This window comes from Schistocerca cancellata, chromosome 7, assembly GCF_023864275.1.
Source record: "Schistocerca cancellata isolate TAMUIC-IGC-003103 chromosome 7, iqSchCanc2.1, whole genome shotgun sequence".
NCBI classification, from domain to species: Eukaryota; Metazoa; Arthropoda; class Insecta; order Orthoptera; family Acrididae; genus Schistocerca; species Schistocerca cancellata.
In genome coordinates this window covers 116331130-116343387 of record NC_064632.1, presented here as the reverse complement: position 1 = coordinate 116343387, position 12258 = coordinate 116331130, and the positions used below count along the sequence as shown (strand labels likewise).

At 37.2% G+C, this 12258-nt stretch overlaps 1 protein-coding gene across 1 annotated transcript in view; it reads left to right on the top strand.

Moving 5' to 3' along the window:
* The window catches only part of LOC126091919 (1-phosphatidylinositol 4,5-bisphosphate phosphodiesterase classes I and II), a 433185-nt gene that overhangs the window by 106619 nt on the left and 314308 nt on the right, over positions 1–12258 (top strand). The window contains exon 3 of the mRNA XM_049907237.1: positions 3299–3505. Within this exon, the coding sequence (XP_049763194.1) occupies positions 3299–3505 (207 nt within the window). The remainder of the gene's footprint in view (positions 1–3298; positions 3506–12258) is intronic.

Sequence of the window (12258 nt, the reverse complement as noted above, 5' to 3'; positions counted from 1 at the left end):
TTCAAGACATCATTTGTGAACAATAAAACAGTTTTGGTAAACCAATGTGTTTTTGTTAGTTACGAGTAGATTTTCAAGATGCTCTGGAATCCTATGTATAATTTCTTTGTACACAATTATAGGAAATGTCAGCTAGGTCAGTTACAATAAGGATTTGAGAAGATAAGTACTTTATACTGAGTGTACCACTATTGAACTTGCCAGAATAGTATCAAATATAAATTACATACAAAGCAAGGAAGCTTGCTAGGCAACTCTGCCATTTCACATAAAAATAATTTGCTACTGGCAGGTGCAAATCATTAATGACTTCTGCAGGATCATGTCAGGACCACCACAGTTGCATTTTAAAGTGGCAAGTGCCTGACACACATTGCAGTGCCATTTGAAGAAATGAAGTATTTGTGTTTAAATTTGGTTTATTGAAGTGCTTTGAATACACAGTACTTTTTTGTTTCTCTGTCTGGTGCATACATGAATAAATCAGAATGTTTTCTGACAGTTGAGCAGGATACGTACAGTTGTGAATGTGAAAAGCATTGATTAACATGTGGCAGCAAACCTGCAAATCTAGTGAATTCAAGAATTCATTTGTATAATTGACAACTTGTCTTGATTCCTTATACTGTCAGCTTCACCTGGTATTTTTTTCTAAATTATAAAAGAGTTGGCATTGATATAAATCATTTTGGCCTCTAATATAGCTTGTAAATTTGGCTGCTGATGAGTTTTGTAATTCTGTGTGATATTTGGGAAAACTTTGCAAATAAATTCATCTGTGGTTGCTGTGATTTTACAGAAGTATGTCTGCGGTGTGATACATGATCATCCAACCTTGCTTCCCACTGCTTGACTCTTTCAGATGAACAGCCTCAAGCATTGTGTACACAGGAGGATTCCAGTCTTTCTTACTGTTGCTCATCTGTCTCAAACAAACAGGCTTGAGCATTGCATACTCTAGCTGTTTTACGTCTTGCTTCCCATTGTTCATCTGTTTCTGAAGATATTTTATTTTGTGTAGATCAGACTGTCGCTTATAATTTAGGTAGTATAATTGATTTGACAGTGGAAATGATGATTTTTGATGACTATTACAAATTCACTTGGGAATAAAATAATATCTACAATCTAATGTTGACGAGCAAATACAATTTCACAATCAAACCACATGTTATGTTACACTCAAAATGAAATGTTGCTGTATGCATTTGAATCAATTCATTTATGTGATGCATGCACACTCACATATCAAAAACATATGAACTGCTGCTAAACTACATGAAATACACACATTTGTTGGAACAACTGGTGCATTGCCTAATGTAAAATGGATGTGCTAATGTAGAAAACTTCACAGGCAATTGCACAACAACTCACCAAAGTTTCATCACAATCGGCTGAATGGTATAGGAATGCATAATGGACAGACAAAGCAACATTCATTTTGATTTAAATAAATGACATACACCTAACATTTGACAAATTTATTTTGACAAATAAATTTAACTTGATAAGCATAAACAAAATATGGCAACCTTTAAACCCTTTTAAAACTAGAATAACAAAAGTAAAATTTTCTTTTAGTTTTAAGAAATAACATTAAAAAATTCTCATCTGTTTAGTGAACTAATATCTTCCATTTGTTAATTCCACAAAACAGCCAACCTTAGCCTTTTGTGATTGAAACATTTCCTTTCCAATATCAACACATTCCAATAAGACAATCTTTACTCATATTAAAGCTGAATGACGAAATGAAAATATGCTGCTAGTTTAAGAATTAAACAGTTCCTTGCCAACAGACAAAACTCTGTCAGCTCAGACAGCCTTTAAACTTTTAAAACTGAATACCAAAATGAAAATATTCTTCAACATTTAAGAAATGGCAGTAATGAAGTTGACAGTTAATCAGCCACTAGCTTGCTCAGCAAAATGACAGTCTTAAAATAATTTTTTTTCTTTCAAACTGAACAATTCTTTAGCAGTTGAAATGAGGTAGCACACATTACAGCATTGTTTTCCAAGCTGAGCAGTTTATTAACATATTACACACCACATTAACCTAGAACAATCATTCAGCAAACTATGAAACTTAACCTGCCCACTGTCACTTCCCATTTCTGTTGTCAAGTTTGGTAGCTGGACATCCTTCCCACGACTGCTGCTTATGTGTTAGTTCGACAGTTCACATTCCTTGCTCCTACATTCAAACAGGGCCATGGACCACTTTGAGGGTTCTTGCAAGGCAGCTGTCATTATAACTGCCCTGCATTCTACATGGAGTGGGCACAGACGTTAATGCAGCTTGTGGCAACCTTCACAAGTCATAAACATGCAATATGAGGGGTTAGTGTTCAAATCTTCACTTTACTAGCCACGTTACAATACAACTTCCAGCTCCACAGTCACCGCCAGCTGGCACCTGCCCCTGATGTCTGCCCCTGATGTCTATCGAGAAGGCACTCGCACAGTTCGTACACTCTCTGGCTCAGCAGAGACAACACTCTCCACACTCACATTAGGCAGAGACCTTCAGAAAGAAATTTTTAGTGCCAACATTTTCACACTCACTCATTCCACACTCAAGCTAGACAAAGACCTCCTAAAATAGAACATAAGGGCAAAATTGGCATGATGTTCATTATTATTATGGGCAAGAATATCCTTGTCGTACAGTCAATCTGCAGATTCATAGTACTCAGACAAATCAGGAAAGATGTTTATGGTCTGTTAATTTACCAATCCAAGAAGAAATACAACTTTCTATTGTTTGTTTGCTGTGGTGGTTCTTCTCTGAGGAGGCTGGGCTCTGCCAGTCACAAGTCACAGTAAAGGGGTTAGTGATGGAGGAGTAACTACTTTAAAAAGTGTTCCCACTAGTGATTCGTTGTAAGGAGCTCTTGTCAGAGTTAACAGTGAAGACCAGAAAAGTGTATGAGGTGACTGAGACCAGGCAGTTGCCAGAACAGCTCACAGGGCAGAAGCAGCAGCCCTCTTTGGAGGGACTGGTACACAGAGATACTCCAACTCCCCTTCCTCTCCCCCCCACTCACCCTGACACCCCCTCCCTTTGTTTCCTCCTCCCCCCTTCTCTCTCTCTCTCTCTCTCTCTCTCTCTCTCTCTCTCTCTGTCTCTAATTGTGTGTGTTATGCCATTTTGTGATATGAATTATTTTTAGTGTCTTACTTAACCTTGTTTCTGTTATATTTGATGGCTGTGTGGAAGCTTAATAACTTCTTTCTTTGTTTCAAATGCTAGCTGTTGCAGAAAATACTGACACTCTTTATTTTTAAACAGGAAATGGACATGCTGGACATTACTTCTATTAGAGATGCAAGAACTGGAAAATATGCTAAAATTCCTAAAGACTCTAAGCTGAAGCAGATTGTTACAATGGGATCGCAAGACACTTTAGAAGAAAAGACTGTTACCATTTGTTATGGTTCTGATTTTGTTAATCTTACATATATTAATTTTTGTTGCACAAAGAAAGACATTGCACAAGTAAGTTTTGGGTAATACAATAATACTATATTATGTGTTCTGTATTTGGGAAGATATTTAAGAAATGGTGTAACATGAATAAAAATGTAACCTTAGAGAATCAGAATTTATGTGACATGCTATAACAATTTTTCTGGTAACTTCTGTAAGACAGTGATTTTATTAAAAGTGAACTGAATACATGTTGGGGTTGAGTTCATGCCTGAAATTTTGTGGAGAAATGCTTATTTACATTTTGCATGTCAGTAAAGTTTTTTTTTCAAAAGAAAAGAAATATTATTTGTATTTTGCACAGACCAGAATAACATACTGCTTCCTTATGTTTTGCTTCCACATTTTCCAGCATATTCCAAATTCAACTTTCCAGGCACGCACTTAGTGCTACAATTGTTACTTGCAACATCATGGTTTGCTTTTTTATTTGCTTTAATTATGTCCCAATAGTAGACTGCTGGACTGCTGCATGTACCTGCTTTTAGTACTGTTATCCATATTTTATAGAGCATTATTATTTCCTTTCTTCATTCCAGTTGATATTGTGGTAGTGTTTTTACATGTTTCTGAATTCTCTGAACAATTTAGGGTTAAAGTTACTAGTAATTTATTCAGTTTTCATATTTAAGTGACTGTGGCAGACTCATTGAATTGGTCTAAATAAGTTTTCATTTTCTGATACTTAAAATTTTCCCAGCATGTAGAACATCCTGTGAAATTTCAGGAGAACTTACTGCTATGGAAAGCTGTGACAGGAAGTTACTGACATTCAACAGTGTTCCCAAAATTTCATAGAACAGTTCATTTTGTAATCATCTGGGCCTGCTGCATAATAAATGTCTTTCAAAGACATAATAAATTTTGTATGACCCATTATGGTGCTATAGACATTATTTTTTTATTTGAACTATAGGCCTATTTCAGCTACACAGTCATAATCAGGTTATATGTTATAGAAAATTTTATAAATTTTGGTACATTTGTTATATGACATTCAGTTATACAAAATTTATTATTTCCTTGAAAGTTCATTTTGTGTTTAGACCTCTATGGACACTATTATTGTTGTCCCTCTGTTACCTCTGTTACAACTAGATCAGTCCTGTAAAAACCAATATTTCGTGGTGGATTATTAAATACTGTTGCTACACTGCTTTTCTTAAGAATTTTTCCAGTGCAGTTTTGTCCTTTTATTTAAAGATTGAAGAAAGTTGCATGTGTTCTCAGCTGCACATTCAGGAAAGCATGACGTGACATTGAGTTTTATGGATTTAAAGTAAAGAAATCTCTCAATAAGCACAACAATATAATAATTTGTGTACAATCCATGAACTAAATGTTGCTGATAAAAAAATGGAACAGAATGCTAATAATTCTGCAGAGCTTTTGGACAGAAATCTTACAACAGTCAATAGCACTTCAAAAACATTGCTGTCCGAACCTCTGAAGAAGCTTTTTACACAAACCTTATAAAAACATGCATTGTAACCATCAATGATTTTTACACAACATTTATGGTCCCTTGACAATTCAGAAGTTAAATATTTTTACTGAAAATAAATAAGTACAACACAGTGTGTCATTAAAATCGAATTGTTCAGTTACGGTGTGGTTTGGGTTTTTTTTGTATCCATCATCAGGTTACCATTTGGTTATTTTATACAGTATTGCTTAGTTCGCCTCTCTTGGCTAGGAGATGACTATACATCACACAGCTCAGGCATAAGCTGTCAAAATGAGATACACACAATTTTGTGGCTGTTATACAGTAAATTAAATAACTTTCCTATTACAAAATAAAGCAAGCAGATATGTAACCTGCATTAAATACATTCTCTAATCATGATGAACATTCTGTTAAGGTACAGCTAACAAATACTGATGAAAATCATTCAGGTTTATCATAAACACAAAGATACATTATTTTGTAAACAATTCAGAAGTAAATTAAAAAGAACCAGATACCAATATTACATTTAATCTACAAGGTGCTACCCAAAAGTTCCTAAAATACACCAGTTGTACTTTATACAGATCTTATCATTCCCATCACTTTCCAAGCAGTTCCCTTGGAAGTGTGTACTCTGCTCCCAGCAGTTTTTCCATGAACTAAAATCTCCATGGAATGTGTTTTCTGGAGACAGTTTAGTACCACTTGTGGTTCTACTTGAATCTCCTTAACTGTGTGAAATCTATGTCTTTTTAACTTGAGTTTCATTCTGGAGAATAAAAAGAGTCACTCGGTACCAGGTCAGGTGAAAATTGCAGATGAAGCGCAACTGTCATTTTATTTTTTGACAGAAACTGATGGATGGTCAGTGCAGTGTGGGATCTCACATTGTCATTATGGAGGAAACAACTGCCTCTGCATCTCTTTTCTGGATGCTTTTTTCTTACTTCCTTCCCCAACTGCCTGAGGAAATCACTGTAGAACTGCACTAACAGACTGGCAAAGAAGGACAAACTCCTTGTGGACAATTCTTTGCATGTCGGAGAAACAGATGAACATGGAATTCACATTACTCTTCACTTACCAGGCTTTCTTGCAACAAGGTGGCGATGGACACTATCATGTGCTGACTGTGGCTTGGTTTCAGGATTGTACCAAAATCCAGCTTTCATACCAGTAATAACTTTCAAAAGAAAGTCCGATTCACTTTCAAGCCTTCCTTTAAGTTCTCTGCAGACTTGCATATGTTGCTGTTTCTGCTCATTGCTGAGAATTTGATTCACAAACTTTGCAGCTAGTCATAGCATGTGCAATTCATTGGGCACAATCATCTGACTTGTCCCAGAAGACTGTCCTATGATTCCTATGATCTTCCAGCACCGTATATCGAACATCAACAACATCTTCAGGTGCAATGCTAGTAGATGGCTCTCCTGAATGGGGATCATCATCAGGCGATGTTCTGCCCTCTTGAAAATGTTTAAACCAGTCAAATTTAGACTGAAAACTGAGTCATCTGTCCAAATACTTGGCTCAACATGTTCCGTGTTTCTGCAGCAGTTTTTCAAAATCTGAAACAAAAGTTTATGCACACACGTTGCTCCTGGACATCTGCCTTCATCAATTTCTCAAGACACACAACACATGACAAAGGTAAATGTGTGTAAAAACTAAATGTGACCGCTTGGCTCAAAGCCACTTGAGGCACTGCCGCAAAAAAGATGTATGAGATACCACCTGGTGGCATTTCGTCATACTAAACAGACTTCACAAACTGCACATATATTCTGGTAAAATTTGTGTTGCACCTCATATTTCTTGAGAGATTTGAATCATTCCTTGAAGCAACTTATTAAAAAGAATAGTAAATTTAAATTGTAGATATAACAGGAAAATCACTGTCAGCTGCATGCTACAATATCTAGTGTGATATATTAAGTAAAGTTCTTAAAAGACTGACAGATAGGCACAAGGGAAAAATGAACCATCTGGACAGTAGATTTAAATTCACTACACGGAACCAAGAGAGAGTACAGCTGGACCCAGATGTAGCTTTGTCATTCTGTCAGAAATGAAAACCTGTATGAATAGTTACCAGTTGTATTCAAAAGGTACTCTGGAAATCATTTACATCTTCTTATCTGTAAGTGATAGCTTAACACAGCATGTATCGAACAAGAAAGAAGTTACACAAGAACGTAATGTATTACTCATAAGTTTTAATATGACTGGACAACACAATATGAGAATTCAAAACCTGAATTGGGGCAGGCACACTAGTTTAACCTTGAACCTCACGAGGCCAAATTTGAAGTGAAATTGAAACATGGACCACAGATACAGCGTTAAATCGAAATGTTTGTGTCATATTGGAATCCACAAGTACTCTTATATCATAACAAAAGGATGATCTATAAAAGGAATTTGCTTATTGTACAGTATATGTGATGAATATAACCTAGATATATCAACAGGGGAGACAAAAATTATTGTTTTTACAGGAAAGGACCATGTAAGAGCTAAAACAGCTGTTGCTTATAAACTATTAGGACATATTAGATTTTTATATTACCTGGGTCATCACATTACATGTGAGTTACGGTTAATGATGCCGAGAAGAAACTAGCAGAATTCATAGATGTGACTGAAATTTTAGAAGATCAGGCTATTAAATTGTTTAATGGAAGTGAGTTGTGTTCTAAATAACAACAAGAATTTAGTAGTGAGATTTCATAGAATGATGAAAGAATGCAGTAGGTTAGACAGAATTAGAAAGTAATTGAACATATACAGATTAGGAAATAAAATCTATAACACGAAATATAGTAACTACATTAACAGAATACGTAATCAGCGTCTGCCTCTTAAAATGTTATGATACATACCTGCAGGGGAAGTCGAGGAAGACTGAGGAGGAGATGGCTATCACAGCAGGTACATACCTAAGGTTCGAAGTTTAGAAGAATACAGTAGATTTAGTGTCTCGAAAAGAATACTGGCATGTTTTCCTCCAAAAAAGGTATTGTACTCTATGAAGAGCACATTGCAATCACAGCGGCCGTATGTGGTTGCGCACTGTCTTGCTGAATAAGCACATCCTGTCAAAGAAACGCCAAATGTGATTGCTAGCTGTGACTGATGATCTCCCACACCATGAAGCATGGAGTGGAAATTGTGTGTCATGGACAAATGCGCTCTGGTATAGGTTGTCCACCAGGTCTACACTATACAAATGTATGGCCATCACTCGCATACTTCATGTCATCTTTGAAGACAACATAGTGCCAGTCTGTTCTCCAGTCAACTCTTTCATGACACCAGGGTAGCCATGCTTGGCTGTGTTGCTTTGCATGGCCAGAGGCAAACATGATCTTAGTCCTGCTCAAGCAGACTGTTCCCAATGGCCCTTAGTTACACAGCAGGTACATGTGCCCAGATTTCTTCCCTGGACCATCCTCAGCCAGCAGTTACTGCTCTTACAGTGCGTCAGCTGTGAAATGTGTGTGTACTATGTGGATGTCAAGAACCTGCCTGTGGATGTGGAAATATTTCACAGACCACTACAGAAAGTAGCAACACACCACTGATACACTGTGCCCAACATGTGCAACAGTCTGTTGATACATCCATCCAGCTTCCTGCAGATCTGCAGTGCGACCCCATTCCAATGGCTGAAGTTGTTCAAGACTACATACTCTTCAGCGGAGTACCCCAAAGAGAATGTTGCAAACACTGTTCACTTCTAAACTCAGCACAATTACCTTCCTGAGTGTCAGCTGATCGACAATGGCCATGACGTGTCCTACCCACTATCCTTCCCGTCCCTCCTACAGTGGTATTCCGCTGACCACCGAATCTACACAATATACTCATCCATCCTTACACAATCCCTGCTCCCAATCCCTTACCTCATGACTCATACCCCTGTAGTAGACCTAGATGCAAGACCTGTCCCATACATCATCCCACCACCACCTACTCTAGTCAGGTCACTAACATCACCTATCCCATCAAAGGCGGGGCTACCTGTGAAACCAGTCATGTGGTCTACAAGCTAAGCTGCATTCTGTGTAGGCACGATAACCAACAAGTTGTCTGTCCACAATAATAGCCACTGACAAACTGTGGCCAAGTAACAAGTAGACCACCGTGCTGCTGTACACGTTGCCAAACATGATATCCTTCGTTTCAATGACTGCTTCACAGCCTGTCTGAATTACATAGGTGGGAACTTTCGCTGCATTATATCCTACATTCTTGTAATCCTCCTTGCCTCAACCTTTGTTAGTCACTGTCCTCACCCATTCAGCCCCTTCCCTGTTCCCATTCCAGCACTACAAAGCCGCCATTCCACAATAACACCCAGTCTTTTTATTTCTCACCTTTCCCACTACTTCTCCCACCCACCCTCCCCGCCCCTCCATCTAACCTGCAGCACTTCACTGTTCACCACCACCCCCACCATACTATCCCTTCCCTGTTCCTGCTCCAGGTTCCTCCTTGCCCCCACCCAGTCGCCACTTCCATCATGCACTGGTGCTGCTGCTAGCAGTGTGGTTTCAGTTGCTGGAGACTGCAGTTGTGTGTGTGTGGGGGGGGGGGGGGGGTGAGTGTCGCGCACGCTTATGTTTGTCTATTGTTGATGAAGGCCTTAATGGCTGAATGTTTTAATTGTGAAGAGTCTTTTTGTTGTGCCTATCTGCGACTCAGCATCTCTGCTGTATGGTGAGTAGCAACGTTCCTTGTCATATATTGATACAATGGTTTCAGTGTAATTTAATTTTCTGCAGAACAAAGCTATAACTGTCGTGACTAAATTTCTACTTTGTTTATAAAGAGAAACCACACACATCCAAAAACACATTAAACAATTTCAATAGGAGGAATAATATTCACTCGTAATGGACATTTGTATTGAAATAGGAGCCCTTACAGAAGAAAGGTTTACAGGTGACCATAAAGAAAATCTTGTGCTGCCTTTACAACAAATTACACCATTTTTATCTGTTCTTATGATATTATATTGTATGGTAAATACATCAATTAGAAGTAGAAATATTTGTACATATTTTCTTTGTGGTTTTGTAAGTGTTCCAAGTATTCACACTTGTACTTACAGCGTAAAAATAGGGAAAGAAAGAAAAAACTCACACATTCCACCCTTATGAAACGTATAAAAATGTTTTTGTTCACTTACATACATTAGAATGTTGTGTTTCACTTTAACTGACTAATTAGTTACTCTGAATGTATAGAAAGGTCGTCACTAACCTTACCTGTTGGCAGCTGCAAACTTATGGAAACAATTCTACAAGAACCCTATTGCATAAAGGTAAATAGTTAACATTTATGAATAAATATTTTTATTTCTGTAAAGAAAAAATATTTTTTGAAATGTTTATTTTAAAACTAACATCCTTGAACAGAATTTCAGTACACAACAAGAAATAAGAAATTACTTTTGTGATGTACATATGCACATACTCATCTTTGTTGTGTGCTGTTTGAAACCTGATAATTGGTGAGGGCAGTTCACACAAGTGCACATAAATATTTGTCAGTTTGTTCAGACCAATATTTCCATTTATGACCATGAGTATTGACTACGGTGCTTCACATAGACAAATCTCAAAAATTGAGATCAGTATAATGGCACATACTTTTGTCAGTGGGTATTTTTCTTCTTTCTTTTCTTTTGCAATATTAACAGTCAAGACAAAACCAGCTTCAGTTGTTAAATCTGCGTCCTTTATCAACATGTACATATTTCTACTGTGACTTTGAAGTTTTTCCTTTAGTTATGTCAGTTTAGCTTTCCTTAACAGAGAACAAATAACAAAGTCTGCACTGAAAACAGTCTGCTTAGTGTCATGGACAAAGTTTTAGATTACTGACATTGAATTGTGACAAGACCATTTTACACAAGGGACACATTGCTTTACTGTCTCTCTACATAAAAACAAAATGTTATTGCTTTCTTTACTCAACACTGTATCCCGTGCTTGATATTTGTGTGTCTTAGATAGCATTGTGATGGTTAGGGCACCAGCAATAAACACAGTTTCACATAAACACTTTTTCCTGTATAGAGAGTAAGAATTACATTATTCATTTATATCACACAATGGAAAATCCAGGATGGAATGTAACAATAGTATGAAAAGGAAAGTTGCTACTCATCATATAGCAGAGATGCTGAGTATCAGATAGACACAACAAAAAGACTGTCACAGTATAAGTTCTTGGCCATCAAGGTCTTTGTCAAAAATAGACGACAGACACACATGTATGTGTGCGTGCGCGCAAACGTAACTCTCACACATGTGTCTGCAGCTTCTGACAGTTGAAGCCACACTCACTTATATTATTATTCACTTATAGAGTGACTACTAACTGACACGTACAAGAAGACAAGTTTGTGTTATACAGCCACATATAGTTGAGAAAAACCACATTAAATTCACACAAGAGCTGCATGCAGCTTGCGAGCCGTGTTGTGTGTGCATATTACATAGACATAGTAAAATAATTTACTTGTTATGGTATGACTACCATATTGTTAATTGAGAAAATAGAGAAGGAATAATCAAATAAAAAAAAAAGGTGTTGTATTCATTAGATGGCAGATATGAGAGAGAACTGTGCATTATAAATAACAAGACAGAGGGGCACTCTACAGACTGAGGGGCACTATACACAAATAACATTTTCTGTATTAAGTGTAGGTAAGCCTTGTGAACATTATCATATATCTGTTACATGGTCTGTGTCTCACTGGTGTATTCATTTTAATTTCTGTACATGGATATGTATTTTTTCAAGTAAGAATGTGCTTGCTAGTAAAAGTGACTTCGGATCCCTGTTATGACATACCACAGAGTTCAGTAGATTGAGTTCAGTGGGTTAGATGACAATCTGCCGTTTCAACATATCGTAACTGAATCCCACACTTATTCCCTCTCAGTTCTGAGAAAACTGCTCCTCAGTCATTTGCTTTCTTGGAAGAGTAAAATAAGTCAGCCACACCCACATCACCTGATTAGGAGAATTGTGACTCTCTCTCTCTCTCTCTCTCTCTCTCTCTCTCTCTCTCATGCACTTTGCTTGTCATGCTGAAACTACTTACTGACTAAGGGAAGTAATGCAACATGAAGTTTCAGCCATTCTGTCTATAGTGCGTCACAAAGCCAAGGACAATGTATAGAATCATCTCAGTAATAAGGCATCAACAATATCTAATCGCTGTACAGTGTTTGCTTTTAAAGTGACTAGTTTCTACAAATAAAAGCACTTTTGTGTTATCATTTTG